Source organism: Ochotona curzoniae, unplaced genomic scaffold, assembly GCF_017591425.1.
Source record: "Ochotona curzoniae isolate NIBS_2020 unplaced genomic scaffold, NIBS_Ocur_1.0 contig_4516, whole genome shotgun sequence".
NCBI classification, from domain to species: domain Eukaryota; kingdom Metazoa; phylum Chordata; class Mammalia; order Lagomorpha; family Ochotonidae; genus Ochotona; species Ochotona curzoniae.
Window position 1 is genome coordinate 3371422 of NW_024466313.1, and position 26242 is coordinate 3397663.

The following is a 26242-nucleotide window of genomic DNA, read 5'->3' on the forward strand; positions in this document are numbered from 1 at the left end:
CGGATCAGCATAGCATCGGCCATTGCAGTCACTTGGGGAGTGAATCATCGGACGGAAGATCTTCCTCTCTGTCTCTCCTCCTCTCTGTATGTCTGACTTTCCAATAAAATAAATAAATAAATCTTTTTTAAAAAAAGTTTGAAATCAGGATAGAGCACAGGTCATGCCGAGCTAGGCTCTTGCATCTACTGGTCTGCATGAGCCAGAGACTCTAAGCCACAGTGTGTAAGGCAGAGGCCGGGACAGGTGAGGGGCTGTGCCAAGCTGAGTCAGAGCAACCACTGGCATGTGCACGATCTATGGCTGGGAATAGGCGCAGTTGGGGAGCTAAAGGAACACCCTAGCTGGGTGGAGGTTCCCACCAAGGAGCATGGGGCTGGAATGGGGGCTACGTTCTGATCAGGATATGGCTGTAGTCTCATTTAGCACAAGTGTGGACTTGGACTGGACGCATCAAGCCGGGCTAGACTCCAACACCTTCTGGTGCTCTGGAGGATCAGGGTAGGTGTAGGACTGACTAGGCTAAGTCTCAGCCCCTACTGAGCCATGTGTGAGCAGTATGTGGGTATGAACGAGCCTTGGCTAGGCTGAAACATCCAATAATAAAAACCAGATTGGGTTGAAGGCCAGTCAGGAAAAGCCACTGTTCCTGCTAGGACAGGAGGTGAACTAAGTAGGGCTGGCTCATGGACCCCCTGGTACGCGCAAAATCTGGCATTGGGAGAGGTTCTGAGGGAGGAGCTTGGGAAACTCCTCTGTTGAGACACAGTCCCTGCAGCTGAGCGCAAGAAGCATGATAGGAAACAGCCCAGAACAGGCCATGGAAAGTATCTCACTGGCACATATTTGGCATGGGTCGGAGGAAGACCAGGCTGAATCAGTTCACATCATCCACTAGCGAAGCCAAGTACCAGAACAGAGTGTGGGTCAAGCCAGGTTCGGTCACAACAAAAAACCAGTGCACATTACGGAATGCCAACATGAGGTTACCCGTACCGGACGTGACCACAGCACCCAACCAGCATATGGGAGAACCAGGAAGGGAGGGACGGAGCCAGTAGGGGGAATATGAAGGGATTCCCTTGCTGGACAGCTACTCCCACTGGAGAGCGTGGGCTGGGATGGGGGCAGACCAGACTAGGCAGGGCTACAACACCTGTGCGCCTCATGTGAGTTAGATCAGGGAAAAGCCAGGCTGGGCTGATTATTCCGACTGATGCAAGCATAAATCAGAGTGGGTGAGAGTTGGTTGGGCTTTGCCGCAGTATCACCTGGTAGATGCTGGCACAGGGGGCTAATTCTGTCAAGTTAAACTGCAAAACTGCCTGGAGAGTGCATGATCTGGGAGTGGAAGTGGCCTAGAAGAGAAAAAGTGGGCTCCTCCCTCTTGGGTTACCACCCCCACTGGAGGGAACTAAACCCAGGACAGAGGTGCTGGGGTAGCTAGACAGAAAGGCACCCAACAGCATGTGAGTGGGCTGGATAGTTGGGCTCGTTGGGTTGAACTAGGCTTCAATGTCCATTGGCATGTGTGGGAGCTGAATGGGATGTGGGACAGACTGGACTAGTCTACTGCCCATACTGGCAAACCAGGGCAGGGGGCGGGCATGGTGGGGGTTATTGTGGGTTGCTCCAACTAGGCTGCAGCTCCCACTGGTTTGCGTGAAGGCCGAGTACGCGCTGGTCAGAACCAGGTTGGACTGCAACACCCGTTGGTTTGCGTGGAAGACAGTGATGGAAACAGAACTGATCCAGCAACTGCAACCACCCGCTGATGGGGATGATGGACTGTGCCAGGCCCTGTACTTGCTAGCACATACAAGAATCTGGTTTGAGAACACCTCAGACAAAGTTTCTTTGGAGATCTTCCTAATCTAAATGCTGGACTCATAACCCTAACCAAGAAAAGACAGAGGACAGAACAAGTCAATCAACCACCTCAGCCATATGTTGGCAGTCAAAAACTGGGCAAATGGAGATTCTAAGATAGACTATGTCAATCAGTGGATTCTTCAACGAACTCATCGTGCTTGGAATGGCGAGACTGGCAGCAATTAATAATTGTTGATCTATCAAAACCATTGAACAAGACCCTCAGAGTATGCCCCACTTCTGGGACCTGGGTGGATGCGAAACTGGGTTGGGCTTCTCCCTCAATATCCCCCTTTACCTCAGTTACATGAAGGAAACAATATGGAAATAATGGTCTTACTCACTTTCCTGTAGCCCTTGAACCTTTTTAACCTGATTAACTATGTAAAGATTGTCAAAAATATAATTAAAAAATGAAAAAAAAAACCCTCTTAGGAACATTAAAAAAAAAAAAAAACCTAGACTTGGAACTCACTGGAGGGAATGAAACAATTGGCTGCAAGCAAAGAGCTGTGTACCTACAGCAATAAGCAAAATCGAACTGTAGACCTGTGGGTGACACAGCTTAGAAACCTGCCCCAAAGAGAAGATTCTGCTAATCAGAAGTACAATGACCAAGAGCCAAAGAAGAGATAGAGGCACAATGAATATTACTGAAAACTCCCCTGCAAAGGAGCAAAACCCTACGCCATCCTAAGAGTTCACTGAGGAAAACATCGAGAAAATGGGGGACACAGAATTCAGAAAACTCATTATAAGGCTTCTGGTCAGCAATGAGAAGCACATACAAGAGTTCAAAGAATTTCAGGTATATGTTACATAAGAAATAACAGCAATAAAGCAAATCAAGGCAGATATATCAGAAATTAACAACACAGATCAAATGAAAAGTACAGTGGAGAGTCTCCAAAATAGAATGAAGCAAGCAGAAGAAAGAATCTCAGAATTGGAAGATATTTCCTGTCACCGGGAGAAACAAGCAAAAAGCTGGAAGCAGAGCTGGATCAGGCAAAAAAAAAAAAGTATTCAAGAATTGAAAGACATTAATAAGAGGTCAAATATAAGAGTTACGGGAGTCCCAGAAGGTGCCAAAAGAGAAACTGGTTTTACAGATATATTTAATGAAATAATAAAGGAAAATTTCCCTAATCTAGAGAAAGAATTGGGAAACAACATTCAGGACGGGCACAGAACTCCCAACAGGCTTGATCAAAAGCCATCTTCACCACAACACATGATCATCAAGCTCTCTTCAACTGAACATAAGGAAAAGATCCTTAAATGTGCACGTGAAAAAAAATCATCTGACATATAAAGGAATGCCAATTAAGCTCACAGGAGACCTCTCACAGGAAACTCCACAGGCAAGAAGAGAATGGAGTGACATATTCCAGATTCTAAAAGAAAAAAATTGTCGGCCTAGCATAACATATCCAGCAAAGCTTTCTTTCATCTTTGAAAATGAAATAAAATTCTTCCACAGTAAAGAAAAGTTAAAAGAATATGCCTCTTCCAAACCTTCCCTACAAATGATGTTAAAGATGTTCTCTTGACAGAGAAGAGGAATAGCACCTACCAAAACCAAAGGCAAACCAGAAGAACATCCCAGTAAAAGGACAACAGAAGACTAAATCAATGAACAACCCATTGCTAAAATGACAGGATCAAATTACTACCCATACATATTAACCCTGAACGTAAATGGCTTGAACTCAATCAATCATAATAGATTAGTAGACTGGATTAAAAAATAAAACCCATCTATTTGTTGCCCACAGGAGACACACTTCACCAACAAACATCAGCGGAAACTGTGGATTATGATTTGTTAGTTTCATCTCTTCAGAATGCCTTCTTCTGATGAAATTCTTCACTGACTCATAGATCATACAGTAGCATCACTTTCTTCAAGAAGGTTCTTGATTTTCTTTTTCATTTCTTCAGCCACACATTAATCATTCAGAATCATGTTATTTAACTTCATGGTGTTGTTAATTTCTTTTTTTTTTTTCTTCCTGTTGTTTATTTTGTTTTGTGGGTTTTCATTTAAGGGGATGTATAGTAGTTGTGTAATGGAGACTGTCATATCTAGTAACATGTTATCTAACTTCATGGCATTGAAAATTTCCATTTTTCTTCCTATTGTTGATTTTGTATTATGACTTTTCATTTAAGGTGATGTACAGTAACTGTAAAATGGAGACTAACATATTCAGATGTGAGGATACAATGCAGTATGCATCTCTACTTCCAGACAAAGATGGACTCCCAATGAAACTGTTTATTATATCTTTTGACATTAGGATGCTGGACTCTCTGCCATTGTCCATGCCCGCAATGATGGACATATGACTGTGAATGAAGAACTATACTTTAATAATGATATAGAGGAACTAGGTTGGGAAGGAATTGGGGAAGGAATAAGGGGAAAAAAAATCTGTTTTTAGAACGGTGAGGACAGACTTGAGGGAGCGTCCACACTGGGGAGGCAAGGGAACACGGAGGCTATACACAAATACGCCTGACCTTGGGCCCGGCGCGGTGGCGCAAGTGGTTAAGGTCCTCGCCTTGAACACCCGGGATCCCATATGGGCGCCGGTTCTATCCTGGCAGCCCCGCTTCCCTTCCAGCTCCCTGCTTGTGGCCTGGGAAAGCAGTCGAGGACGGCCCAAAGCTTTGGGAACCTGCACCCGCGTGGGAGACCCAGAAGAAGCTCCTGGCTTCGGACTGGCATAGCATCGGCCACTACGCTCACTTAGGGAGTGAATCATCGGACGGAAGATCTTCCTCTCTGTCTCTCCTCTCTGTATATCTGCCTTTCCAATAAAAAAAACAATAAAAATAAATCTTAAAAAAAAAAATACGCCTGACCTCAAGCAGGGAGACAGGCACTGGGCACGCTCATACTTCCGGCAGAATAGGCGGGCACTGTGCCCGTGACACTCGCTGCTCTGCTTTGCGGACAGCTTCAACTCGGGGTTTCATGCCTGGCTCCCTGGTTCACACTGCCAGCAAAAGATGTAGCTGAGCTCACAAGTCATGGTAATAACACACGCATCTTACCATGGCATTTCATTTTGGGGTACAAGTCTTTCTTTTCTAAGATTTATTTATTCATTTATTTACTTATTTATGCATTTATTTTAGGATTTTTTTTTTTTACTGCAAAGTCAGATATACAGAGAGGAGGACAGACAGCAAGAAAGATCTTCCATCTGATGATTCATTCCCCAAGTGACTGCAATGGCCAGTGCTGCGCTGATCCAAAGCCAGGAGCCCAGAACTTCCTCCAGGTCTCCCACGCGGGTGCAGGATCCCAAGGCTTTGGATCGTCCTCGAGTGCTTTCCCAGGCCACAAGCAGGGAGCTGGATGGGGAGTGGAGCTGCCAGGATTAGAACTGGCACCCACATGGGATCCTGGCACGTTCAAGGCGAGGACTTTAGCCGCTACACTATCAGCCCGGGCCCGGTCCAAGTCTTTCTGACCAATGAGACAGTCTGAATCCCGGCAGCCTGGTGGGGAGGCCTTCTGCAAGCCCAGAGCCACAGAGGACAGCCAGGACTGCTCTCACTTCACTCACCTTGGCAGTCAACTGAGGAACTGCCCAGCACAGGCACACAAGCACACAGGCAACACAGCACATCGGGCTGGTCGCAGCACCATCCACAGAAAGAAAGAAAATGGAAATGCAGTCAACGGAGGGGCAAGCCGGCATGACTCGAGAGCACTGGGAGAGATGGGAGATCTAACAGTGGAGAGACACCACGTCCAAGGACTGGAGAGCTCAGTGCTGGTAAGACGACGATTCTCCTAAACTCACAGTGATCATTGGATTCTAAAATACACAAGAAAATGAAGAAGACTCAGCAACCAAAAAGTTCTGAACAACAACACATTCAAAGACTGACACTGTCAGATTGAAAGAACTTGCTGTAAAGCTGCCTAAGTCAAAGCAGCGAGGTCCTGGCGAGTGGGCACTCGGATCCCGGGAACGCTGGGAAGGGCAGCCTCGGCACCCCGGAGCCTGAGCCCGGCACTCGGATCCCGGGAACGCTGGGAAGGGCAGCCTCGGCACCCCGGAGCCTGAGCCTGGCACTCGGATCCCAGAAATCACCAAGCCAGAACCAACGGCAAGTCTCCTGTAAAACTTCCCAAAGAGGGCCAGCACAGCAGAAAGCCTCCACTCCATAGGCGCCCTGGCTGTTCCACTACCCATCCAGCTCCTTGCCCCCTGGGAAGGCAGTGGAGGACGGCCCAAGGGTGCTTGGCCCCCACACCCACAAGGGAGACCCAGAAGAAGCTCCCGCTTCTGATTAGCCTAGCTCAGGCTGTTACGGCCACTTCTCTGTCTCTCCTTCTCTCTATATATAATTCTGCCTTTCAAATAAAAAACAAAGTAAAATGAAAAAATAAAACTCCCCCAACGAAAAATCTGTGACCATAGGCTAATAACAACAAAATCATGATCCACTAAAAACGATAATTAGAGCCCAACACCGTGGCCTCTCTGAGACTAAGGTCCTCGCCTGGCACATGCTGGGATTCCATTCAGACAACGGTTCTAATCCCGGCAGCTCCACTTCCCATCCAGCTCCCTGCCTGCGGCCTGGGAAGGCAGTCCAGGACGGCCCTAAGTCTTGGCCCCCACACCCACATGGGAGACCCAGAAGCAGCTCCTGGTTTCTGATAGGCTCAGCTCAGCCGTTGTGACCCCTTGGAGAGTGAACCAACGGATGGAAGATCTTCCTCTCTGTTTCTCCTCTGTATATCCGTCTTTCCAATAAAAATAAATAAATCTTTAAAAAAAAAAAAAAAACTGCCATCAGGCAGAGGGCTACGGACTGTTCAACTACATTTCTACCAAATCCTCAGGAAATGCGAATGTGGAGAGGCACAAGGCAGACCAGTGGTTGCCTGGGGGCGGCAGGAATGCAGGGACTGACTGCAAGCAGAAACACCCTGGAAACACACGAAAAACAAGGGACAAAACGCAACTCTGACTCAGGAGAAAATCTCCAGCAAATTGAGAACAGAGGGGAACTTCCTCAATTTATCAAAAGCATCTAGCACAACCCTACAACTAAAATCGCACACGTCTCGGCAGACATCAGCACCAAGGGTGCCAGCCAGCAGGCCAGAGGAAGAGGGGTGATGCCCCCAGACCAGCAGGCCGGAGGAAGAGGGGCGATGCCCCCAGACCAGGAGGCCAGAGGAAGAGGGGCGATGCCCCCAGACCAGCAGGCCAGAGGAAGAGGGGCGATGCCCCCAGACCAGCAGGCCAGAGGAAGAGGGGCGATGCCCCCAGACCAGGAGGCCGGAGGAAGAGGGGCGATGCCCCCAGACCAGGAGGCTGGAGGAAGAGGGGCGATGCCCCCAGACCAGGAGGCTGGAGGAAGAGGGGCGATGCCCCCAGACCAGGAGGCTGGAGGAAGAGGGACGATGCCCCCAGACCAGCAGGCCGGAGGAAGAGGGGCGATGCCCCCAGACCAGGAGGCCGGAGGAAGAGGGGCGATGCCCCCAGACCAGGAGGCTGGAGGAAGAGGGGCGATGCCCCCAGACCAGCAGGCCAGAGGAAGAGGGGCGATGCCCCCAGACCAGCAGGCCGGAGGAAGAGGGGCAATGCCCCCAGACCAGCAGGCCAGAGGAAGAGGGGCGATGCCCCCAGACCAGGAGGTCCCTGAGGCACTGGCCACGACACCCCACCCCCAGAGCACGCTGGAGAGTGTGCCAAGTCACAGCACGGAGCAGACACACAGCAAAGGAAGCCTGTCTTTACGAAGAGAACGAGAATGGTGCCGGGCTGGCCCAGCCTTGTCACATCGGCATGCCGCCACAGCAGGAAGCCACAGGCAGGTTCAGTGCACACATCTGCTGTGCTCATGGACTGGAAGATTCAACAAGGCAAAAACACCAATTCTCCACACATTCGTCAGTGTGTAAACAAATTAATCTATGGAAAAATATCTATCAGAGACCCACCAACGTGCTTAGTACACGTGGATTTATTCTAAAAATCAACAGGGGAACACAAAAGACCTGGAATGGGCAAGACAATTTCTTAGCCCGTTTTTCATTACTATAACAAACTAGCAGGCCGGGTGGACAGAGAACAGGGGTTTCCTCTGGCTGCTGTTCCACCTGCACAGGTGACAGTCCCTCCTCACCACCACAGGCGAAACAGCGCACATCTGAGCCCTCTGTGTGTCACCCGTGGGCACTCCTCTGATGACCATCTGTACACCAGTAGCCTAAGTTACCACCATACATGTACCTGGGCACATACCCCAACCCATCCAGATCACAGCAGGAGACTCCAGTCACCAAGACGCAGGGCAGTAGTTGAGAACGCCAAAGGGTCAAGAACAAAAGCCCAGGACAGACTCACGCCAGTGTGCCCAGCTCATTTTCAGAAGGAGCACAGGATGCAGAGCATTTCAAGGTAGCAAGGGACTTCTTCCCAATCAGGGCCAAACGGGCCAGAGCCATGGCAGAGCAGGGAAGGCCTCTGCCCATCCCACAGGGACACTGGCCAAAGTCCCAGAGATTCCACTTCCAACCCAGGTACCTGGTAACACGCACCGGAAAGTGGCACAGGATAACCCAAATGCAAGGACCCCTGTACCTATGTGGGAGACCCAGAGGAAGCTCCTGACTCCCGGCTTTGCATAGGCTCAGCTCCAGCCACTGTGACCACCTGCAAATTGAACCAGCGGACAGATCTTTCTCTTGGTCTCTCCTTCTTTCTGTAAATCTGCCTTCCTGATAAAAATCAATATACATTTTTTAAAAAAACTAGGCAAAAAAATTCTTACACAAAAAGCAAGAAAACCATCAATGAAAGGACAAAAAAAATAAACTGAACTTGATAAAAATTACAACTTTTGGCAATCCATGAAAAGAATCCGAAGCCCAGGTACAGACACCAGGCATCACCCTGACACGCCCTACAAAGCACACACTCCAACGTGACCCGTGACCCAGCTCTCACGCGCGTGGGCACTAAGGCAGGGAAAAGGAAATAAACCTTCCCACAAAAGCCTCCACGTGGCACATGTGGCAGCAGCCTTAGTCACAGCACAACCCTGCAAGGAAGCCAAGGTGTCCTGGGGGAGAGAGCTGGAGGCCGGGTGGCCGGCCCATCCGGTCACCAGCATGGGAGCAGCAGCCGGGACGCCGCCTGGCCACCCACGGGGTGACAGGATCTACAGGAAGCAGGCATCGCTGATGGCGGGCCAGGCACAGAGAGCAGGGCGTATGTGGTTACAAAGGCCCAGCTCCAGGGGCTTGCAGGAGACGCCATGGGAATCCAAATGGCAGAATCACGCAGAAGCTCTGGCACCCACACAGAGGTGTGTACCCAAAACCGCAGAAAGGGGAGAAGTCGGGTGAGCCTGGGGACATTGAAGAAGCTCCAGGGATTTTGTCAGAGCCAGCTGCCTGGCTCCCATCTCATCAGGATTACAAAGAATGTTACCACTAGGGGAACTAAATAAAGGATTAAGGTGGACTTCCCGTGCTTCCTGAAATTTCTCATGAATCTGAGTACTCACACACACACAAAACAAACTTTTCACTAAAAAACTTAAATGTCTTGAGATGCCAGGGGCACAGCAGTGTCAAACCCTAGGCTGAGGCAACTGCACGTCACGGTGCCCATAAAGCACCTCTCACCCGGGCTGCCCCACAGGGACGGGCCCTCTCCCACAGAAGAGCTGCCCAAGCTGCCCACCCCAAATCCTTCCAGCCTGCCAGCTCACATTTCCTACAGGACACTTCTTGAAATGCTGTCACTAGTATTTGCTGACAACCACTTCTCTTCTGTTTTCTTACAAATTAGAGACACAGGAGCAAGACCACAGCTAACTAGAAATTAGGGGTCCACTCCCACTTCCTGCCTGGAAGACACAGCCCATGGGAAGACAACCCAGGAGCAGACAAGGTAGCAGTGGGCACCAGGGCCAGTAGCTTGTCCCAGTGTGGACTGGCAGCTATGCCCTTCCCTGGTGACCACAGCGCATACTGCGGGCAGCTCAGATCTCTAGCGAAGTTCCTGTGGGCACAGCCTCCTCCCCATGACCTGCCCAGGGCCTGGGGCTCCAGCTCCTCCCTGACCCGTGGCCTGCCCAGGGCCTGGGGCTCCAGGGGCTCCAGGGGCTCCAGCTCATGCTGCTCTTCACAGCTGTGCATCCACACCTTGTTTCCGGCCTCTCAGTACTACACTCAGAAGAGATTCTCTGGTCCCAACAGCCCACCTATAATGAGGTAACAAGTAACCTAACTCAGGGGCCCAGTCTCTGGATTCTTTCCTGGTGGTTCCAGGGATGGACCATGTGCTTGGGCCCTGGCCATCCACGTGGCACAAGCACACAGGGCTTCTGGCTCCTGCCTTCGGCCCAGCCCAGCCCAGCACTGCTGTGGGCACTGAGAGGGTGAGCCAGGTGTGGCAAAACCTGGCTTAAATTAATTTCTAAAATTAAGTTTAAAAATAAAATGTTTGGGGCCCGGTGGTGTGGCCTAGCGGCTGAAGTCCTCACCTTGCACATGCCAGGATCCCATATGGGATCCTGACCCATGGCCTGCCAGTTCTAATCCCGGCAGCTCCACTTCCCATCCAGCTCCCTGCTTGTGGCCTGGGAAAGCAGCTGAGAATGACCCAAAGCCTTGGGATCCTGCACCCACGTGGGAGACCCAGAACAAGTTCCTGGATCCTGGCTTCGGATCAGCATAGCATCGGCCATTGCGCTCACTTGGGGAGTGAATCATTGGACAGAAGATCTTCCTCTCTGTCTCTCCTCCTCTCTGTATATCTGATTTTCCAATAATTAAATAAATCTTTAAAAAATAAATAAAATAAAATGTTTGTTGTAATTACTGCATCACCCCCTGAGCAGGGCAGGCCAGAGGACAGCTGGGAGGCCTTCCAGAACAGACACGGACGGGCATCTGTCTCCATTACACAGCAAGGACACGCAACAGGAAAATCACCTAGACATACTAGTTGCTCACAGTCCCACAATCCAACCAAGGTCAGAGCGCCAGGAGGTCACCCCTGGAGATTTCAAACTCCTTAACACCACCATCTCAACCGACCCCAACAGTTACTGGAATGGCTTCGTTTTAAGCATCCATCTAAAATGTCAGCAGAATATCTAGTTTTCCTATGCCTAAGAATTAAGACAGAAAAGAAAACGAAGTTCTGTCCATCCTAAGTCCTAACCTGAGCACAGCCTCAGCATTCTAAGGCAGAGGAGCAGGCCGCATCTGTCCACCCGACAGGCCATGGAACACTACAGGAGAGACCCACGCCCAGACCACCAGCACCTGTGAGCGCCTGTCCACCCCCACCCCCCGACAGACCCACGCCCAGACCACCAGCACCTGTGAGCGCCCGTCCACCCCCCCCACCCCCCGACAGACCCACGCCCAGACCACCAGCACCTGTGAGCGCCCGTCCACCCCCCCCCACCCCCCGACAGACCCACGCCCAGACCACCAGCACCTGTGAGCGCCCGTCCCCCCCCCCACCCCCCGACAGACCCACGCCCAGACCACCAGCACCTGTGAGCGCTCGCCCACCCCCCCCTCCCCAACAGGCTACACCCAGACCACCATATAGAATAGGATGAAATGAAAACGTTAACCTGAAGTATGTGCTGCTTAACCTAACTCTGGTTTACAAACAACACTGCCCTTCTCTGCTCGGCCCATACCAACATCCATGCTGGATCTACTGGGCCAACATGCACTATGGTAGATGAAGCCGCCAGCTGCATGCTGGCATCCCCACTTCCAATCCAGACCCCTGCTAAGGTGCTTAGAAAGCAGGCATTCGGTGGCCCAGCTCTGGGCCCTGTGCCACACAGCAGACTGGATGGAGGTCCAGGCTCCTGGCTCTGGCCTGGCCTGGCCCCAGCTGTTACATGCATTTGGGGAGTGAACCAGACGACAGAAGATTCTTCTCTCTCTCTCTCTCTTTAATTCTGCTTTTTAAATAAACAAGCTTCTTTATTTTCAAATCTACTGTGCTTTTAGAAACCTGTGTTGTAGCACAAGTGTCCAGAAATCCTTTAGGTGAGAAGGCCGCAGGCACACAGCTGGGCACACAGCTGGGCACACAGCACTGAGGCTGGACAGCAAGCTGACAGACCTGAGCTAGGAGATGTACAGGACCACACAGCTGCTGACAGCCGGCCCCAGTCAGCGCCCACCGCCCCCGGGCGGCTCTGAACCACGCTGCTGCTGTCTCCTTGGCCAGAACTGAAATGCGTCCAACCCCCAGAGCCTGCCAGCAGGGCACAATGGTTCTGGTTTTATAGAATAAACAGTTTATCTATCAAAAAACAAAAACAATTATTGAGAAATATTATGGTCTCTCAGTGTTAAAGTCGGTTACTTTTTAAAAACATATATTGGGCCCGGCACAGTGGCGCAAGTGGTTAAGGTCCTCGCCTTGCACGCCCGGGATCCCATATGGGCACCGGTTCTATCCCGGCAGCCCCGCTTCCCTTCCAGCTCCCTGCCTGTGGCCTGGGAAAGCAGTCGAGGACGGCCCAAAGCTTTGGGACCCTGCACCCGTGTGGGAGAACCGGAAGAGGCTCCTGGCTTTGGATCGGCATAGCATCGGCCGTTGCGCTCACTTGGAGCCTTTCCAATAAAAAAAATAATAAAAATAAATCTTTAAAAAAAAAACATATATTTATCTCTTTTTATTTGAAAGGCAGAGTTAGAGAAGAGAGAGAGGTCTGAAACTCCCTGGGTTCTCCCCAAGCGGTCGCGAAGGCCAGAGCTGCGCCAGGCTAAAGCCAGGAGCCTGCAGCCTCCTCCAGCACTCCCGCATGGGGGCAGGGCCCAAGCACTTGGACCATCCTCCGCTACCTTCCCAGGCCACAAGCAGGGGCTGCATTGAAGTGATGTAACCAGTACTTGAATTTGTGCCCATATAGGATGGCATATCTGTAGACCAAGGATTAACCTGCTACAACACTGTACCAGCCCCAAAATTGGCTATTTTTTAAAAGATTTATTTATTTTTATTGGAAAGTCAGATATACAGAGAGAAAAGACAGAGAGGAAGATCTTCTGTCCAATGATTCACTCCCCAAGTGACCGCAACAGCCAGTGCTAGACCAATCCAAAGCCAGGAGCCAGGAATTTTCTCCAGGTCTCCCACGTGGGTGCAGGATCCCAAGGCTTGGGCCGTCCTCGACTGCTTTCCCAGGCCACAAGCAGGGAGCTGGATGGGAAGTGGAGCTGTCGGGATTAGAACCCGCGTCCATATGGGATCCTGGTGCATTCAGGCCAAGGACTTTAGCCGCTAGGCCACTGCACCTGGCCCCAAAATTGGTTATTTTTACTGTCAGTCATCAGTCCCAGAACCAACTGAAAACACTTCTGACTTATCTATCTCCAGATAGAAGTCATTACATGCATTTTATCTTCTCCCCAAGATCCTTATTCCAGAATGAACCCATACACTTTGGACTTTCTTAAACATGAAAATCAAAGGTATCCAGAGGGCCTAGCACGGTGGCTAGCGCCTAAAGTTCTCACCTTGCATGCACTAGGATCATACATGGGTTCTAATCTCGGCAGCTCCACTTCCCACCCAGCTCCCTGCCTGTGGCCCGGGAAAGCAGTGGAAGACGGCCCAATGCTTTGGGACCCTGAACCCTCGTGGGAGACCCAGAAGAGACTCCTGGCTCCTGGCTTCAGATCTGCTCAGCTCTGGATATTGCAGCCGCTTGGGGAATGAACCAGTGGATGGAAGATCTTCCTCTCTCTCTCTCCTCCTCTCTGTATATCTGACTTTCCAATAAAAATAAACAAATCTTTAAAAACATAAATAACTATAAAATCCAACTGTTCTCCTGCTGCCTTCCAACTGACTCAGGATAGAAACACTTTAAGACACTGACTCTCAGTGGGGAAGCGAAGGGTCGTGCTGCGGAGGAGGGAAAGCTGGCGTCTGGGCTGGCCCGGGTTCCGTACCTTCCTCTCCCGCGCGCTGTCAGCCTGCACACTCTCCAGCCGGGCTTTAAAGTGCTCGCAGTCCATTCTCAGCTGCTCTAGCTCTTGGTCTTTCCTTTCCAGATCTATGGGAGAGAGATGGCAAAGCACTCAGCATGTGCACCCCATCCATCCGCCCGTAAGCAGCAGGAGGCACCAAGCAGGCGGGGCCAGCACAGGCTCATTCACAGTCTGTCCCGCAAGCTGGCCGCCTGACTCAGTGCTAACAACTGCAGCGGTAGTCAGTGCAGGCGGGAGTGGGACGGGGCCAGGGGAGACAGTCCTGTGGGTGGGGCTGTGAGTCACGTGATACATCCTCCCACCCTGAACCCACTTCATTGATGAATCAGCTGGCTGACAAACATCCCAAAAGACAGCCTTGCCAATGAACCCAAAGCATTACCAAAGTTAAATGTGTGATGCTCCTCAACTACTGACATTCAAAAACTCACAAATGCGTGTTTCAGATGTGTGAGCGCTCAATCTGCAGGGCTGAGAAGTGTCAGATTTTAGGCTACCATGTCCTGGGATTGGCAGGGGGTTAAGGGCTGATGCTGTGAGCCCCACACAGTGACCTAGCGGCTGAAGTCCTCACCTTGCACATGCCAGGATACCATGTGAGTGCTGGTTCTAATCCCAGTAGCCCCGCTTCCCATCCAGCTCTCTGCTTGTGGCCTGGGAAAGCAATTGTGCTCAGCCCAAAGTCTTGCAACCTGCATGCATGTGGGAGGCCCAGAAGAAGGTCCTGGCTCCTGGCATCAGATCAGCACAGCTCCAGCTGTTATAGCCACTGGGGAGTGAATCACTGAACAGAAGATCTCCCTCTCTGTCTCTCCTCCTCTCTGTATACCTGACTTTCCAATAAAAATAAATAAATGTTAAAAAGAAAAAGAAAGAGCTGATGCTATGTAACTTCTCTGATGAAAGGAACAAAACCACACAGCGCGACTCTGGAGGGTCAGTGTGCGTGGGAATCCCGACGTCAACAAACGCCTGGTTCTGAGCCCCCCGCAGGGGCTCCGACTCAGCAGGCCTGCACGGGCCAGGAAACAAGAGAGACTGTGAGGACAAGGAAGAAGTGCTTGGGCACCACCCACAATTCTGTGGGAGTCCCAGTCTCTGGAGGAGGAAGAAAGAGGCACTCTGCCCTGGACAAAGGGAAGAACCGGAAGGTCGGTCTTGGACCAGCCTGAGATGCCGGCACTGCCCGGGAGTGCCGCTTCTCACTAAGGGGGCGACATGACTTGGGACAGTCACACTCCCCTCCGTGTTTAATATGTTCTGCAGAACAAGACTTCCCTGGCGTTCTTTGTCCTACAAATCAAGGCACCCAGAGAACCACCGTCGACCTAGCCTCACGCTCTGCAGCTGGCCAGCAGTACACTGGTGACAACGTCAAGTGGGAAGACACTGCTGTCACACACATGTACCACACGGGAACTCTGCACCAGGAGCACCAGGGCCTGACCTCTTTCTTTGCAGTTAACTCATAAGTTCTCTTTTCTATTATCATTCAACCATGATCATGAAACTAGCAGATGCACTTCCGCACTCCTCCTCATGTGCAAAACCTGACAGCACTCTGAACACTGAAGACTCCCTCGTTGTGGTGATTCCCTGATCCTCGCTCTACTTCGTGAGCGGCCCTAGGGTCAGTTAGCATAGCAAAGCGCCAGGATTTTTAAAACAGGCAACCCCTCCAATTCCCGGAGGCTGAAGGGGGAGGCCCCAGGGCCCCACACCGGCCCCACACTGGAGCGGCAGGTGCCTCTATGCTGTGTCGGGCTGCCACCCTGTGGCCAGACAGCAGCACTGCGCCACCTCCCTGCAGCTCCGGCCAGGCCCACACTGGTTTCCATTGGTTTTCCTTTAAGATGAATTTTTCCTCGGCTGAAGAGCCCGTCACCTCACTCTTGGTGACCTCGGGGCCTGCTGGTAGGTTTAAACCCCAAGAACAGACAATGTATCTGCTCCATGCTCGATATTACAGTCCTCCCCTCTCTTTTTGTCAGTAATCCAAATCTATCTGCAGAAGACACAAGTGACTTCAAACTCATATTTTCTTTAAAACTGTACGATACTCCAAATTAAAGCAAACATAAAAGAGAGGGGAAAAAAGCGAAGACTGAAGAGAGGAACAGAGAAAGAGAAAAGGAATGGAGAAGGAAAAAGGAGGGAGGAAAAATATATTTTTATAATTGCATCTATGAACTATATTGAGTTATATTTTTATTAGTATTACATTAACATAGAAACAATACACAGAAAAAGCAAGTGAAGCAAATTTTATTAACTATTTCTGACTAGCCTACTATTTATCAGTTCATGCTAATTTGCAACCTCAATCCTCAAAATCGCTCCATAATGAACAAATTACTACGGCTATTTTTGAAATGAGGAAACTCAATCATTATCAAGAATTCAATAAAAAAAATTCAGTTAAAAAAATACAGTATTTTTTACTGTATTTGAGAGAAGGAAAGAGAGAGATGCCTTCCATCCACTGGTTCACTCCCATGACCGCAACGGCCAGCGTGGAGCTATGAAGCCAGGAGCCAGGGGGTTCCTCCGGGTCTCCCACGTGCGTGCGGGGGCCCAGAGACTTGGACCACGCTCTGCTGCTCTTCCTAGGCCTCTAGCAGGGAACTGGATTGGAAGTGGAGCAGCCAGGACACAGCTGGCTGAGAACAGGCCTGAAGCCACAGACTCAACACTGCAAGGCTCCGCCCTGCACACCTCTCCCCTCCCGCTGTGTGGCAGCTTCCCCAAGCCCTGCACCTCTTCCCGTTCTCCACGTCTCCTCCCACTGTGTCTACACGCCCAAGTCCCATCCTGGAATACTACGGCCACCCTCGTGACCTCACGTGCACTCCACTCCCTCCAAAGACCCTATCTCCACTTGCAGTCACTTGCTCCCTGGGGAGACACACGCCACAGATTATTCTACAACTTGCTGGGGTCACATTTCACTTCAGTCCTACACCGGATCCCCCATGTCAGCTGCCATGCCCTCTTAACCCACAGAACACTGTGCGTCTCCAGGACGACGCTACGTGACACCCTCTCCCAGTGGGCATCTCAGGGCTCACAGGGCTGACTCGGAGACCCTCAGCTTCATCGACAAGCTCTGACACACAGAAGGAGCACGAGCTGCAGAGTCCAACATAACTCAACACAGCAGGCTAGCTCACTGCGGAGCAGGACTTTGCAGCAAAGCAAACTAGCAGTGTCCTCAGGGCCCGACTCATGCACTTTCCCATCTCTGGGCCCGGCTCGACCTCTGCTGCCCAGGAGGCCCTCTAACTGGCTCCAACTGGCTCCAAATCTGATGTTTCCCCAAGTCTTCAGGATGTGGGAGACCACTGCCACAACCACAGGCCCCTGACACACAAGGGCACCCTGCACCCACATGTCCCTGTCGCATGAGGCTGTCCATGCACCCACATTTCCCTGACACACAAGCCCATCCACTCACCCACAGGCCCCCGTGGCGTGAGGCTGTCCACTCACCCACAGGCCCCCGTGGTATGAGGCTGTCCACTCACCCACAGGCCCCCGTGGTGTGAGGCTGTCCACTCACCCACAGGCCCCCGTGGCGTGAGGCTGTCCACTCACCCACAGGCCCCCGTGGTGTGAGGCTGTCCACTCACCCACAGGCCCCTACAGACAACTGCAAGGACCGCATCCATAAAAAAAAACTCACAAGGGATTTCCAGTCATGGACTCTTGTCCGCCTACTGGACTACCTTCCACCAGGGAAACCGCACCCCCACAGGACCTCGTCTTCCCCACGTGGCCCCTCTGCAGGACGGTGCTGACCCGCAGTCAGGAAGTGCTCGGGGTTGGGTGCACCTGCCAACTCAGTGATCCCCAGGGTGCCAGAAACGCCAGTGCTGTGGCCCGCAGGTCAGGCTGCCATCTGCAATGCCAGCAGCCCTCTCAGAACGCTGCCTCAAGGCCCACTTTCCTCCAGCTCCCAGCTCAGGTGGCTAGGGGGACAGCCCAAGTGCCGGGAGCCCTGCTCCCCTCCTGGAGGAACCCGCTCTAGCCCTGACTGCTGCACGCCTGGGCAGTGAACCCAAGACGCACCGCCTCTGTGTCGTCCTCTCCCTCCCTGTCATTCGGCTTTCAAATACATAAATCTTTACGAAGAAAAGAAACAGTACTTGGCCCGGCACAGTGGCGCAAGTGGTTAAGGTCCTCGCCTTGAACGCCCAGGATCCCATATGGGCGCCAGGTCTAATCCCGGCAGCCCCGCTTCCCTTCCAGCTCCCTGCCTGTGGCCCGGGAAAGCAGTCGAGGATGGCACAAAGCCTTGGGACCCTGCACCCGCGTGGAAGACCCGGAAGAGGCTCCTGGCTTCGGATCGGCATAGCATCGGCAGTTGCGCTCACTTGGGGAGTGAATCATTGGACGGAAGACCTTCCTCTCTGTCTCTCCTCTCTGTATATCCGCCTTTCCAATTAAAAACATAATAAAAATAAATCAAAAAAAAAAAAACAGTACTTTACAGAAAACCAGGACAACCCAGGGCCTTTTGTTTTAAGTTAAAGAGCATGAGTGGCGCTGAAGTCCTAGCCGCCCTTCTAAGTCGGCCAAACTGCACTTTCACTAGCTGCCAGATTCTAAACCAAAGAGAGGGGAAGAGAAGTTGGAGTCAGACACAGATGACATTTTACTTCCCGAGAAGAATCGGCTGCCAAGCCTACTGGAGGACTCTTTTGCAAGATGGGCAAGTGTGTGACTAACGTGGATTCAGCAGCTACCAGCTATGCCAGCACGTCTGCCCTGGCCTGCGTCACCAACTTCCCCCTCCGAGCACAGCTCCGGCCTGGGGCCGCCAAGGGAAGCATCAGAGCTCACCCTCTTCATGCCCACAGCGCCCACAGCGCCAGGACGTACCACACGCCCACCTGATTCATCCACTAACCACACCGCAGGACATGCAAAAGCCCACAATGGATCCTGCAGAAGCACCCCACAGCACAGTCAAGGCACACGATGCCATTTCCCATACAGCAGTGTGGTCACACACAAAGATAACTCAGGTGGACCCTGAGATACCACGCACCCCGGCTCCTGGGCCTCACAGTCCGTTCCCTCTCCTCTGCCCCAGCCCCTCTGCTTCCATCTCGATATGGCCCCAAGCTGTGGACACGCCCCACACTCTGCACCCTGCTTTGTGTCCCAAAAGGTTGACACCCACATCTGCAGCAACTGGCCCCCTCCTGCGGACAGAGGGTTGCGGGGCCTGCAGGCAACTGGACAGGACAAGACAGGGCTGTCGGTGCTGTCCATCACCTCTCCCTAGGTGGTGACCCCAGCTGCTCCTCCAAGCCCACAGGCAGCCACACGGGCACTTTGCTCTGGGTGCTGCCCCCCACCCCATCCCCACCTGGGGGCCCTCTCTGCATGCTTCGTGCCCTGCCACAGTGAGGGCAGACACACTCCACGGCATGCACATCTGAGCCACACCCAGCCCTCTCGGCCACGCCCGCTCTCTGCTGTGGAGGCCAGAGCCCCTCTGTCCACTCATTCCCTCTCCCAGGAAATTCGCCCCAACACCCCTTCCCCGAAACTGGAGATCATGTTGGAGTTTCCCAGTTCATGATCCCGTGCACACGCTGAATCATTCCAGGTCTGCGATTTTCTGATCTGGGTTTCCACTTCACACTGTTTTCAAACATTTTGCTTGGAGACCACTTCAGATTTACAAAATGTTGCATGAGTAAAGATGTAAGGAATGCCCACACCCACGCCCACGCTCACACCCACACTTCTGAGACGTCCATCAACTGGCGACCCCTGGCCCTTTTCTCCCAGACAGCTCCAATGCCGGTGTCCAAGGGCAGCACACCAGCCTCAGCAAGGCAGATACTGGCACGTCCTTACCCAGTCTACCCGCACACTGGCCCTTGGCACATGATCCTCCAGTGCCCCGCGCAGCGTCTCCTTCTGCAAGTAAGAAGCCCTCGGGGGTCAGTTATCTGAAACATCCCCAGGCCTGTCTTCTGCTGAAATACCACACTATATAACAATCTAAGAACCAGCCAACATAAACAGAAAAACTTCCACTTGGAACGCTGGGGACCCAGGAGCTGAAGCGTCCAGTGAATAAGCAGGAAAGCTGACCCTAAACAGCGACCCTCCACTGCCCGAGTACTGAGGGCCGATCAGGCAGCCGGGTCGGAGGCCAGCGTGCCGCTCCCCTCCCGAAAGCCAAGCGCAGGGGCAGGGAAGCCGAGGGCCAGGCCGTGTGGAGCGGAGAGCCGATCGAGGCACTGGGGACGCCCGCGTGAGACCAGGCAGCCAGGCCCACAGCCCGGCTCCTCCGGCACCCCGCAGGCTGAGGCTGAGCCCCTGCCACCTGGGAGCTGCTGTGGGCACATCCGGAGGCACTTTCTCACGCATCTTTTTTTTCTCTCTCTGTACACAGACACAGAGAGAACTGATTCTCTTAAAATGTGTTAATAAAAAGAATGACCGAGTCTACTCACACCAGGGAACCCACAGAGGGCCAGACACAGGGCCTGCTGCCCTGCGCCCTCTTACTGCGGCAGGAGGCTTCTGATTTCTAATGAAATCTTGCCTTGCTAATGTCTTCCGGGCAAGCAAGTCGATGGTGCCCGCCAGATTCCAGAGATCCTCCACTCCACGCATCTTAACTCGGCTCCAGAAGTGGATCCCGGCCAACAGTTTCCTGTGGAAGACAGGCCCAGCCCACCACCACATTCCACTGTTTCCCGAAGGCTCTGTGACCGGATGCCAAACCCTGAAATCCCATCAGCGGTGGGGCTGAAGGCGCAGTCATTCTTGCTCAGAGATCAGACTGAGATGCGTGCTGCCCCAGACTGACCAGCCGTCTGCCATCTTCTGCTTGCCACTGTCCTTACCTCACCAGACCACAGTTCCTACAAACTCGGACCCCGGGTCCCAGGGTGGGCCGTCCAGGCAGCGCTCAGCCACCCCTCCCAGGCACGGCTCCCTCAGTGTGGAGTCCCTGGGTGAGCCAAGCTCGTGCACACGGTTCTTCCGCAGGTTCTCTGCACCCCTTGCTTGGGGGCCTCCCCGGCCAGGTCCTTCCCACCTCACCAGACATGGAGTTTCTCCACTCCTCCCTGCCCACCCGCCACCCTCAGCAGCAGCCAGGACGGGTCCTCTGACTCGCTGTGAATGCCAGGCCCTGAACAGGACTCAAGGGGAAGGGTGTGTATCTGTTTCTCCCCACCTAGGTAGCAAAGGGACGGACATCCTAGACCAGCTCCAAGCCAAGAAGGAAAGAACCCAGCTGTTCTGAAAATTACCTATCCTGGGTTAGACACTCTCTTGGGATGCCCTCAGATGTTGGGGTTACACAGGAGAACACAGCAATAGAACATGTTTGACCCTGCAGAGGTCCAGATATGGCACGTCACCAGCAAAGGGGACTGGTCACAAATACATCTCCTGGGTGCACTTGACCTCCAGAGCTGAAAGAAAAATGCCTCATCCTTCCCTATACCACCAGCTGGCCAACTCCAGGCTGGGAGACACAGCTGGCCCACGTGGGACAAAGTGCCTCCGTCCCAACCTTCAGTGCTGACTCCCCCCAGGCAGACTGGGGCCCACAGCACACTCCCTCACCTTCTCGAGCGTCTGAGGCAGTCTTTCTATAAATGCCAACGGAAGGACAGGTGGCATTAAAAGATTCCTAACCCAGGTGGCCCTAAACACTGACAGTGGGGCCACCACTTATAGGCCCCCACGACTTCTCCTAACAGCCCAGGAAGGGATCCAACAGCAGAGCAGTTACGTAAGAGGAAGGGGTACCCTCCCGAGGACACTTCAGTCCCAGCAAAACCCCCCATGGGATCTCCCAGGTGCCTCACCAAGGACTATCCAAGGGACCCCCAGAGAAAGGCCCTATGGCGAGACCCCTGGAGATGGGAGCACCCTGCAGGCCAAGAACCCAGCAGTCAGTCATTTCTGCTGACTTCACACAGGGGCGAAGGGGCTCCGGACTCTGCTCAAGTCTCCTGAGACAGCAGGTCAGCACCCCGAGCCCAGGGAAGCAGGCTTGTCTATCTGCTGGAGCCTGGCCCGTGTCTTCTCAGTGACCCCACAGGGCACGTCAGGAGGGCGTGTCACCCAGACTCTGAGCTGTGTTTGAAATGATCTGATATTTGGTAGTAGTTAGGATTGGTGCAATGGTGTGGGGGGGCTAAGCTTCTGCCTACCTCACCAGCACCCCACAGGGGCACGGTTCAAGTTCCGGCTGCTCCACTTGCCATCCAGCTCCCTGTTTGTGGCCTGGGAATGTAGTGGAGAATGGATACAGTCCTTGGGACCCTGCGCCCACGTGGGAGACCCAGAAGAAGCTCCTGGCTTTGGATCGAGTCAACTCCAGCTGTTGCAATTTAGCAACTGAACCAGAGGATGGAAGATCTTTCTATCTCTCCTTTTCTCTGTAACTCTGCCATTCCAAAAAAAAAAAAAAAAGTATTTTTTAAAATCTATGTTCTTTTTATATCACATGGTGATTTTTCAATTCAGGTCCTTCTGTTTTCTGACCTAGGTAACACAATTTTATCACCTCAGGGAAAATTTCTTGTGTTTCCTGTAGCCATAATTTACTAAGTTTAACTGCCTTAAAAATCTGAGTCTCAACAGGGTTAACTTCAAAACCGATTAGATCAAGTCCACAGCTCTGGTCTAACTTTGGCCAGACTGTTTATATCCTGACCATCTTTTTGCCGGTTCAGCCCTAAGCGGAGTCCGGCGCTGCAGCTTGCGGCCGGACAGCCAGGGCTCTCGGGGAGAAGAGGCTGGCTGGGAGCAGGCGGACTGCTCTCACTTTGTGCTCCCCAGGACTGAGCGAGGGGCTGTCAGACCCCAGGAGGCTCTTCAAACACCCCAAGGAAACCCCCATCCCACCAGGGAGCTCAGACCAGGCTGCCAAGAATGCCCCCTCCCAGCAGCAAGCGGCAGAGAAGTCGCCCCACACCCCTAACAGCAGTAAGGGTGCAGCCTTCCGGGCAAGGTGGGGGTGTGACAGACGGGCTCACAGGCAGTTAAGGTCAGGTCCCTGCCGGGCCCTCTGACAGTGTGCAGGCTGCCTGCCGCACCCCAGAAGCTTCCTTGAGACAGGAGGAGTGAGCTGTTAGCTGTTACCAATCCCTCTCTCTGATGGCTTGCATCCTGAGCAAAGCAGACGAGCTCACCACCCTGGCCTTTGCATGCTCTGCTCCTGAGCTGGGCTGAGGAGCCAGCCGCCCTGCTGTGGCAGCTCTGGCTTTTCATCAACCTTGCTTTGCCCCCACCCTCTCAAAAAAAAAAATCCAAAAGTGACTTGGGCAATGGATCTTCACAACCAGACTTTGAAATAACATGTTATGGGCCCGGCACGACAGCATAATGGTTAAGGTCCTCGCCTTGAACGCACCGGGATCCCATATGGGCACCAGTTCTAATCCCAGCAGCTCCACTTCCCATCCAGCTCCCTGCTTGTGGCCTGGGAAAGCAGTTGAGCTCAGCCCGAAGCCTTGGGATTCTGCACCTGCGTGGGAGACCTGGAAAGAGGCTCCTGGTTCTGGACTGGCACAGAACCAGCCACTGCAGCCACTTGGGGAGTAAATCACTGGACAGAAGATCTTCCTCTCTGTCTCTCCTCCTTTCTGTATATCTGACTTTCCAATAAAATAAATAAATCTTTAAAAAGAAAAAAAAGATAAAACCCTTTAAAACAAATAAATAAATCTTCAGGGCCCAGCAGCTAAATTCTCCTTTTGAGAGCACCAAGATTCCATATGGGCGCTGGTTCATGTGCTGACTGCTCCACTTCCCTTCCAGCTGTGGCCTGCGAAAGCAGTGGAGGACGGCCCAAAGCCTTGGGCCCCTGCACCCACGTGGGAGGCCCAGAGGAAGCTCTGGGCTACTGGTTTTGGATCAGCTCAGCTCCAGCCATTGTGGCCACTTGGGGAGTGAACCAGCAGATAGAAGATCTTTCCCTCCGTCTCCCCTTCTCATTCTGTAAATATCCCTTCCAATAAAAATAAATGTGAAAGGGCCCGGCGTGGTGGCGCAAGTGGTTAAAGGTCCTCGCCTTGCACGCCCGGGATCCCATATGGGTGCCGGTTCTAATCCCGGCAGCCCTGCTTCCCTTCCAGCTCCCTGCCTGTGGCCTGGGAAAGCAGTCGAGGACGGCCCAAAGCTTTGGGAACCTGCACCCGCGTGGGAGACCCGGAAGAGGCTCCTGGCTTCGGATCAGCATAGTATCGACCCGTTGCGCTCACTTGGGGAGTGAATCATCAGACGGAAGATCTTCCTCTCTGTCTCTCCTCTCTGTATATCCGCCTTTCCAATGAAAAAAAAAATAAAAATAAATCTTTAAAAAAAAAATTAATTAAATAAATGTGAAAATAGGAAATACTTGGGACCAGCACTGTGGTTTCAGGGTAGAAGGCACTGACTGCCGTTCTAGCAGCCCCAAAGGCTCCGCTTCCCGAGCAGCACTCTGCCAGTGGCCTGGGGAAAGCCGGGAAGGTGGCGGAGTGCTTACACCCCTACTCCCACACGGGAGACCTGAAGAAAGCCTCTGGTCCAATGTGCACCAGCCCTGGCCATGCGGCTGAAAAGGAAAATTTAGGATAGAGGAATTTAACTTGCTTGTTTTGCCTTCTGTATCTTGCTTGCTGAGAATAGCTGAATAGGACTTCTCTTGGTAAATTATTAAGTTCAATTGGGACTCAGGATTCAAAGTACGACAGTGGCCCTGAGATAGGCATCTCAGGAGGAATCAAGGTAAATAGTGAGGAGACAGAAAATCCCTGACTTCTTGAAGGAGGCTCCAAAGGTCTGAGAAAAGTAAACTCAAGGAAAATTGTGACAAGGAACTGAAAGAAGCAGCAATCTTATGATGTAATGGTCAGAAAAAAGCCCCTAGCTTTATGGTTTTATGGTTTTAGCCTTTACCCTTTGTGCAAGTAATTTTAAAATGCTGTATAAGTGATTTTGGCCTATAAACAGAATGCTGTGTAATGGCTCGGGGCTGGTGTGCCTACCCTCCTGCGTGAGGAACTGGCCCCAGCCCCAGCGCGCTGGTACCCGAATAAAACCTCATGCTTTTGCATCAAGCCTCGTCTTCGCTGATCACTGGGGAGACTCACTTTCTCGATAGACGGTAAGGTTGTCCTCACTTCGGGGTGCCTTACACGGCCATCTAGGCAGACCAGCAGTTGAAAGATCCTCTCTCTCCTTCCATAACACTGACTCAAAACAATAAATCATTTTAAAAAATAAAACTCAAGTGTTAAGATTACTTCATTCCACTATCTATGTTAGTTGCAAGAGTGCATTCTGGGTTTGATGTCAGCATGCACAAATGACCCAACAGCCAGGAGGCCACAGCTGGGCAGCCAGGCCACAGCCTGGCAGCAGGGCCACAGCCGGGCCTCAGCCGGGCCACAGCCACAGCTGGGCAGTCTGGCCACGGCTAGGCAGCTGAGCCATAGCCGGGCAGCCAGGCTACAACCTGGCAGCTGGACCACGGCTGGGCAGCCTGGCTACAATCAGGGCAAGGAGGCCTCAGTTCAGGTCAGTTTTTCTACCCCTTCTGTGAAACACACATTCACCAATTCTTACAGATCTTCTTAATTTACACATAAAGCAAAAACACATGATCCTGCCCCCACTCAAGCTTGGCAATCAGCTTAATTTAAAAAAGCCCCAGGGGCCTGGCGCGGTGGCCTGGCGATTAAAGTCCTCACCTTGAACATGCTAGGATCCATATGGGCTCCGGTTCTAATCCGGGCAGCCCTGCTTCCCATCCAGCTCCCTGCTTGCGGCCTGGGAAAGCAGTCAAGGACGGCCCAAAGCCTTGGGACCCTGCACCCGCGTGGGAGACCCAGAGGAGTTACTGACTCCTGGCTTCAGATCAGTGCAGCTCCGGCCATTGCAGTCACTTGGGGAGTGAGTCCTCGGATAGAGGATATTCCTCTCTGTCTCCCCGTCTCTATATATGTCTGACTTTGGAAGGAAAACTGATACATCTAAAAAAAAAGAAAAGCCCCCAAGACAGCACTGGAGACCTGTCCCATTGTGGCTCCTCATCATTTGCAACGCATACACTGCCTGTAAGTCCTAAGCTGGATGCTCAAGGTAAACACGCAGGAAGCACACTTTCACAGACAGAGTTACAGCCTACTCCAGTGTCTATCTGACATATAAAATCCCACATGCTATGGATAATCCATCTGCTTTACAGATGAAATTACACACACCATAGCTAATTTTCTTAAAGTAGGATTCTGTAGCTGAAGACAACTCTAAGCGCCTTCCTGGGACTGGATGAGGAAGCACGAGAAGCAGCCAGAAGAGAGCGGGTGA

At 52.3% G+C, this 26242-nt stretch overlaps 1 protein-coding gene across 1 annotated transcript in view; it reads right to left on the reverse strand.

Annotated features, from left to right (window-relative positions):
- The window catches only part of LOC121160644 (heat shock transcription factor 2 binding protein), an 86445-nt gene that overhangs the window by 57058 nt on the left and 3145 nt on the right, over positions 1–26242 (reverse strand). The window contains exon 3 of the mRNA XM_040986606.1: positions 13862–13965. Within this exon, the coding sequence (XP_040842540.1) occupies positions 13862–13965 (104 nt within the window). The remainder of the gene's footprint in view (positions 1–13861; positions 13966–26242) is intronic.